Consider the following 7952-nt stretch of genomic DNA (forward strand, 5'->3'; position numbering starts at 1 on the left):
GAGGGAGCAACATGGCGGCCCCCACGGCCCGGCCAGGACCCTCCGCTCCCAGCTGTGGCGCGACTCCTGCCCCGGCGTTGCTCAGCCCGCGACCCGCCTTCCTGTAACCTGGCGTCTCTTCTTTCGTTCCCCTCCCCAGCCGTTCCTTTTGCCCTCACGGACTCCACCTCCCCAGCCCCACGCCGGATGGAGTGTGAGGTGGCTTGAGGGGGAACTGGTCTGCCTCGTCTTAGCCGCTAGTAAGCCTGGTAGTTTCTCACGTGCGGCTCGGTCGGGGGCCTGGGTGACAGGAGGTACGGTGTGGAGAGGTCAGGCCAGGTGCGCAGTCACTTCTCCGTGGTCCTGTGCAGTGGCACCTGTGTTGTCCGGACCTCAGTCTTCTCAGATACAGTTATCCTTGAAAGTCTAAGAGCCTTCAGGTCCAGAGAGTTTTTGTCGTGGCATTGCCGGTGTGATTGGAGGAACAGAAGCAAGATTTGTTTGGGCGGTAAGGCAGTGGGGGAGTTAGGATTTAGCAGCCCCAAGCTGTACAGTGAAGTAAGTTAGCATGGAAACACCATATTCTGCTTCTGCTCTTACTCACCCACCCCCCAGTGCCCTGAGAATGATACCGCCGACTGGGGAAGGACACTGCCTGACCATCTTTGCTGCTCTGCTACAGAGACCCTTGTGAACTGTATGCTGCTTTCTATTTTAGGTGTCACGGTCTGCTAAGGGTAGAGGTTAGGGAGAGGATCTTCCTCACCTGCGTTAACACCTGTCGTCGGTAATCGCTTGCTTTATATCCTGCCCTTTTGTTTTTCCTCAGTTGAGTATAAAAAAGGGCTCCTGCCTTTATTGGAACCTTTGCTGCCAGACATCACAATTCTGAGTTAGAGTGAAGCAAAAATCTAGGATGATGAGCACCAAGATGGCCATGAGTGAACCAAGATTAAACTGGTGAGTTGGATCTCTTTGTAGTCCACCAGAGAGGAGTGGGGCAGGGCTGGTGGTTGCCTTAAGTGAGAGAGGAAGGTTTCTGGCTTGGAGAGATTTGGAGGAAACTGAGAGAAGACACACGTTCAGGATTTCAGTTTACCCTCTTCTCATTGTCAGGTACTGAACCTTTTTCTGACTACACACATTGGATCCTAAAGTAACAAGTCAGCATTCAGATTGTTATTAGGTATAATTCCATCACGTAGTTACTGTTGAACTCTTGCTAAGGAGAAATGCTTTAATTTCCTTGTGTCCAAAGACCATGCCTATTTCTGTAAAAGTAATGACAATTCTTTTTTTTTTTTTTTTTTTTTGGAGAGGTTTTTGCTATAGGGCGCGTGCACTCACCAGAGAGACAGAGACGCTACGTGAGAAATCACTCCCTAGGGAAGATGGGCACACCGCTATCCCTTCTCCATTCTCCTCTCGGCATCTTGGGCACATACGCACATGTGCCGGGCATGAGTTTATGCCACCCGGTCTGGACTCAAATCCCGGTCGATTACATGGAAGTCCAGTGACATAGCCATTATGCCAACTGCTGGTCCCAAGTAGTAACAGTTCTTTAAGAACACTTTTGTTATATTGGGATCTATACCCAATGATAATATAAATGCATAGACTATGCTTTAAGAGTGTGTGAGAACTACACAAATAGAGAACCCAGGTGAGTAATCTTGTTACTTTTCTGGACATCTAACTAATACATGCACTGCTTTAAATCATTTTAACATGTATTTACTGAGCCAGCCAAGGAAGACACAAAAAATATTAAATCAGTATGTTTAACAAGTATTTGTTTATTGCAGACACTCTGTCCCCAAGGAGCTTGCAGTCCCTGAGGCCCTTGGCGTTTTTTTCCTGTACAATACACAGAATCCTTAGAATTTAATGAGATGTCACAGATGTAGTTCCAGGAGAAGATAAGAAATTGATTAGAAACTGATACGTAGCAAATAAGAAATTCTAATTTTACCATTACTACCTTAATTACAGTTTTCAGGATAGATGCCTATGAAAATAATAAGAAATGAGTATGGGACAAATAGGCTAGAATTTCCCATTTGGGGAATGGGACAACCAGAAGTTGCCATTTGATTAGATGTTAAGTGTGAAGAGCTGTGTATATTTGTGCTCCTTGCCAATACTATCAGGAATGTGTTAAGATGAAATAAAGATGCTGTTATATACCACTGGCACTGTGAAACCAAGTGTGATTTAGAATCTTTGTATAATATTGTAGCCCTTAAACTGTCCTCTTCCATATAATGCGCTTACTCTTTGCCCCTAGATTAACAGGCCTCACTGTTCTTATTTATTTATTTTTAAAACTTCTTTATTCAGCCAGCATTTGTTGAGATGCTTACTAGGTAAAAAAACATTGAGTATAACTTTTTTTTTTTTTTTTAAGAATTCTTTTATTGGGACCAACAGTTAGCGTAATGGGTATGTCGTGGGACTCCCATGTAGTCAACCGCGGTTTGCGTCCCAGACCAGGTGGCTTAAAACTCACACCGGGTATGTGTGCATGCGTCCCCAAGATCCCGAGAGGAGAACAGAGGAGAAGGGATTGCGGCGTGACCATCCCCCGTGGGGGGTGATTTCTCGCTTTCTGTCTCTGTCTGTCTGTCTGGCTAGCGCATGCGCCCTATAGCAAAAACCTCTCAAAAGAAAAAAAAAAAGAATTCTTTTATTTAACTTTATTTATTTATTTTAATTTGACCAGAGAGGGATAGAGCGAGAGAAAGGAAGAAAGCAAGCTGCCTAGTCCGGGACTTGAACCATGGTCAGCCATGTGAGAGTCCAGTGTCCTTAACCACCCGCTGGCCCCTTGAGTATAATATTACTCTAAATTAACTATGATGTTATAAAGGAATCAGGTCGCATTACAGAAGGTTTTAGCAAAAGACATCTGTTAACAAAAATAGGTAAGACATTTAGTGTTAGTAGTGTCGTTAGTCCTGGCTTTACAGTAGTGTATCTAACAGAAATAAGTTGAGAAGCATTTTTATTTTCAGCAATTAAACATCTTAATGTTATACCTCAGAGCCAGAGGTGAGCCCTGTTCCTGATAGGCCCGTGATTATACTTCTGTCTGTTCTATCTTTAACACTAAAGTCTCTCTTAGGTTTATTTAATTGGTACTAAAAGAAAAGCAAGGTTGGTTGTTGCAGCTGGAGAATTTCATAACGGTCCTCAGCTTAAAGCTATCCAAGTAGTAAAACATCTAAGATCACAGATCTGGTACTTGAAATTAAACATATTAAGAGGCCATTATCTGGGAAAGGGCATAGACAGCTTGTAGTTATAACTTAAAATTGTTCCATTATGTTTCTTAGTCTAGCATGAGATTTTGAATTGTCAGATGCAAGTAAACTGCTTTATTTCACAGGGATGTTTCTCCTAAAAATGGCCTTAAGACATTTTTCTCCCGAGAAAATTATAAAGTTCATTCCATGGCTCTGAATTTAAAAGAACTATGTATTTTATCTAACAGGTAATGTGTTTATTTGCTTATTTCTTATTTGTTTTTTTTTTCCAGCAATTAAAGTGTTGTATCTATCTTTTCCCTTATGAAACATTCAAATTATAGAAATGTGAAAAAAAGGAAATAGAATAAAACCATTCTTAACAATTTGGATTTATCTTTTCATATATTTATAGCTTTATATATTTACTATATAATTGAAACCAAATGGGATCATATTACAAATACTCTAAAATACTTTGTAGTTTACTTTCTTCATTTAAATCAGTATTTTCTGTATCTGCATGTCCCCGTATATAGTCTTCTTGGTCTGAAAGTTGATTTTTCCATATTTTTCCGTATTAGTCCACATAGGTCAGTCCCATTCTTTTTTATAGCCATTTTACAGTCTATAGGTACATACTTCATTATGTAGATGCTTGCTCACTTAGCTACTCCTGTGTTGCAAAATGTTTCTCCTCCTCTGTTTTGTTTTATTTGGAATTAGGGTCAATGTTTTGTAATTACTGTAAGATAAATTCATAAAAATTGAATTGCTTGTTAAGACAAATTACCCATTTTACATTATAATACATACTGCCAAATTTCCAAAGGGTTTTTCTCCCTCTAGTGTAAAAATGACTACTAAGTGAAAATTTTCCTTTTTTATTGCTAACTTGCCTTAACAGCTCTTCTTTCCTTTTTGATCAACTATTCCTACTCAGTTGTGGATAAGTCTGGAAACCAAGTAATTGAGTTTACTGGAAGAGTGTAAATATACCAAATGAGGAATGGGGGAGCTCAATGTGTACCTTGCTCCTTCCTCTTAACAGTGGTGGGAGTCTTAATTCCCTTCCCTGCCTTCTCAGTGTCCTTTCTCCTATGTCTTTGTTCTCTTCCATCTTCAACCAAATTAATCAGTGTTGAAACGTGTGCATGTTTTTCCTGTTTTAAATAATCTCTGGACTGCATTCCCTCCTGCTTTCTTCTCTCATCTGTGCTTAGTCTTCTTTTAAAGACGTATATATGATTGCTAAGAGGAAATAAGGAACAAGACAGCTTTCAGAGCCATTCCCCTAGCCTAGTGGTTAAGTGGGCCAAACCCCACATGGCCTGCTGCAGTTTGAATCCAAGCCCCAAGAGGCTTGAAAAATACACCAAGGGGACCAGCAGTTAGCATAATGGCTATGTGGCTGGACTCTCATGTAGTCAACTTTAGTTCAAGTCTTGGATCCGGTGGCTTAAACTCACACTGGGCGCGTGTGTGTGAGTGCCCAGGATCCCGAGAGAACAGAGGAGAAGGGATTGCGGTGTGGCCATCCCCCATGGGGGGTGATTTTTCCCTTTCTGTCTGTCTGTCTGTCTCTGTCTTTCTGGCAAGCGCACGTGCCCTATAGCAAAAACCTCTCAAAAAAAAAAAAAAAAAGAAAAGAAAAATACACCACGAACATGTGTGTGCTTATCTGAAATCCTGACAGGACTGGGAGATGGGAGAGAAGGGATTACAGAATGACCACAGCCCACTAGGGATGCCTTTTCTTTCTCTCTCTGTCTCCATCTCTGTTTTCCTCAAAGTGCACATGCCGTCTAGCATTTAAAAAAAAAAAAAAAAAAAAAGGTCCTAAGACTTACAGAAAATAATGAACAAAATAACAATAGTGAGTCCTCCTATCAATAATTACTTTTAAATATAAATGAATTGAATTCTTTGATCAAAAAAATAGGGAGAATATATTAAAAAGCCAGAAGAGGGCTGGCAGGTAGGATGGAGATTGACATTAAGGCTGCTAGATCCCAGGTGGCTGACTGCAGTTGAGTCCTAGACTCAGTGGCTTGAGACTTGCTGGGCATTCATGCATGCCCAAAATCTCAATAAGGGAATTGGAGGAGAAGGGATTGTGGTGTGGCTATTCCCCCCCCCCCCCCCCGCGCAAGATTTTCTTTCTCTTTCTCTCTCTTACCAGCAAGCACACATGCCTTGTAGCAAAACTAGCTAAATAAATTATTTTAAAAAAATAATACTATGTAACTGAATCAGATAAACATTGGGAAGAAAAAAAAAAACAGAAGGGAAACCTCCATCCATTGTAAATCCTACTGCATTTGCTTCTCACTGAGTATCCCATTCTAACAGTTTCCACCGTCACCATTCTACTGCACCTGCTTTTCTCATAGTTATCAATGAGCTCTTAATTGTGGAAATATCTATCTGATAGTTTTTCTGTTGCTGAGACATTTCTCAGGCTCTTTTGCTGTCTTCATCTTCTGGCTTCGCATACTACCTAGTCATCAGACTGACAGATTTTTAAAACATACTGATCTTGGACCAGCAGTTAGCATAATGGCTATGTCACTGGATTCCCACATAGTCGACCGCGGTTCACGTCTCGGACCCGGTGGCTTAAAACTCACGCCGGGCGCGTGTGCGTGCGTGCCCAAGATCCCTAGAGGAGGATGGAGAAGGGATTGCGGCGTGGCCATCCCCCCCTCGGGGATGATTGAGTTCTTGCTTTCTGTCGCTATGTCTCTCTCTGTCTGGTGAGCACACATGCCCTATAGCAAAAACCTCCCCCCCCCCAAAAAAAAAAAGAAACACTGATATTGCCCTCTCAACTCAGCTTTTTTATTTATTTTTATTATTATTATTTTTTTTTTTTAGAGAGATTTTTGATATTGAGTATGTGCACTCGCCAGAGAGAGACAGACAGAAAGTGAGACATCACCCCAAGGGTTATGACCACGCCACAATCCTCTCTTCATTCTCCTTTTGGGATTTTGGACATACACACACACACACACACACGCACGCACGCACGCACGCACGCACATGTGCCCTGTGTGATTTTTAAGCCACTGGGTCCAGGACTCGGACCTTGGTCTACTACGTGGGAGTCCAGTGACATAACTATTATGCCATCTACTGCTCCCTCGACCCAGCTTTCTACATCTAAACCTTTGAGGATCAGGAATGTTTGTGTGAAACTGATTACAATACACACAAATACACATGCAGAAGTGCCCCTTCCTTTTTATATAATAGGAGCATACATCTGCATTCTGTTTCCTTTCTTCCCAACATATCTTGTTGATTTTTCCATATTAGTACACATGGACCAGTCTCATTCTTTCTTGTAGCTATATCTTAGTCTAAGGTTACATACACAAACACACAAAAAAATTTTAATTGACCTATCTTGACATTTAACTTATTTCCATTCCTTTACTGTTATAATGCACATCTTTACCTTTTTTTACCTGTGCTTATGTAAGTAGGATAAATTCCTGTTAGTAGAGAATATGTGTTCACTTATTTTGTTAGCTGTTGCCTTTGAAAATATTAAAGAACAAGTGCTTTTTTTTGACTTCTTGAATTGCATAAATAAGTTAACATAAAAACAAGCAGCAATTGTATTAAACAGACAAGTTAAAACATAAATGTTTTGGTCCAGCAGGTGGCGTGGTGGTTAAGGGCGCTGGACCACTTCTTGGCCGACCACGATTTGAGTACCAGACCTGGAGGCTTGCTTTCTCACTTTCCCTTTTTCTCTTTCTCTGTCCCTCTCTGGTCAAATTAAAATAAATAAATACATTTAAATAATAAAAATTTATTAAATTAATGTTTTAGGACTAGCAGATGGCATAATGGTTGTGTCGCTGGACTCCCATGTAGTCAACTGTGGTTCGAGTCCTGGTAGCTTAAAACTCATATCAGGTACATGTGCATACATGCCCAAAATTCTGATGTGTTTTTTGAGCCGTAGGGTCCGGACTCAGTCTGCAGTCGACCATGTGGGATCCAGGTATTGGATCTATTTTTTAACTATTTTTGTTATTCAGTGTTTTACATTCTTGGGTTTAAGAAATAGGTATTGATAAAACTTATCAATTAAATAACTGCCTTTATTTATTTGAATGAAGATTTCCTGCCAATTGTAGTGTTCTGGGATTAAGAGAATATTTATCTTTTTTTTTTTTTTTTAAAGGTTTTTCCATAGGTCACATGCGCTTACCAGAGAGAGACAGAGAGGGAAAGTGAGAAATTCCCTATCTTCATCTTTTTAAAGATATCTGCTCAGGCCAGCAGGTAGCAAGGTGGTTAAGGCACTGGAACCCACATGGCTAACTGCGCAATTTGAACTTCAGTGGCTTGAAATTCATGCTGGACATGTGTGGTGTCCAAAATCCCAAGAGGAGAGTAGAGGAGCAGGGATTATGGTGTGGCCATCCCCCAGGGGGTGATTTCTCAGTTTTCCACTCACTCCATCTGTCTTGCTCCAGTGAGCATACACACCCTATAGCAAAAACCTTAAAACAAAAAATTAGAAAACTCACCATTTTCGAGCTTTTATTCCAGCCTTCCTCTTTTCAGATTAAAGATTTCAGTTTGTTTGTTTTTTCTTTTCCTTAAAGTTTTGCCATGTCATGATCTTTGTGCCTCAGCCTCCAAGCCGAGACTGCAGATACATACTACAACACCCCTCTTTTTTTTTTTTTTTTTTTTTTAAAA

At 40.8% G+C, this 7952-nt stretch overlaps 1 protein-coding gene across 1 annotated transcript in view; it reads left to right on the forward strand.

Annotated features, from left to right (window-relative positions):
* The first annotated feature begins 6 nt into the window (after positions 1–6).
* Positions 7–7952, forward strand: part of ICE2 (interactor of little elongation complex ELL subunit 2) — a 64596-nt gene continuing 56650 nt past the window's right edge. The window contains exons 1-3 of the mRNA XM_006141763.3: positions 7–239; positions 809–939; positions 3371–3475. Coding sequence (XP_006141825.1) covers positions 896–939; positions 3371–3475 — 149 coding nt within the window. The 5' untranslated portion in view covers positions 7–239; positions 809–895. The remainder of the gene's footprint in view (positions 240–808; positions 940–3370; positions 3476–7952) is intronic.

This window comes from Tupaia chinensis, unplaced genomic scaffold, assembly GCF_000334495.1.
Source record: "Tupaia chinensis unplaced genomic scaffold, TupChi_1.0 Scaffold000063_1, whole genome shotgun sequence".
Classification (NCBI taxonomy): domain Eukaryota; kingdom Metazoa; phylum Chordata; class Mammalia; order Scandentia; family Tupaiidae; genus Tupaia; species Tupaia belangeri.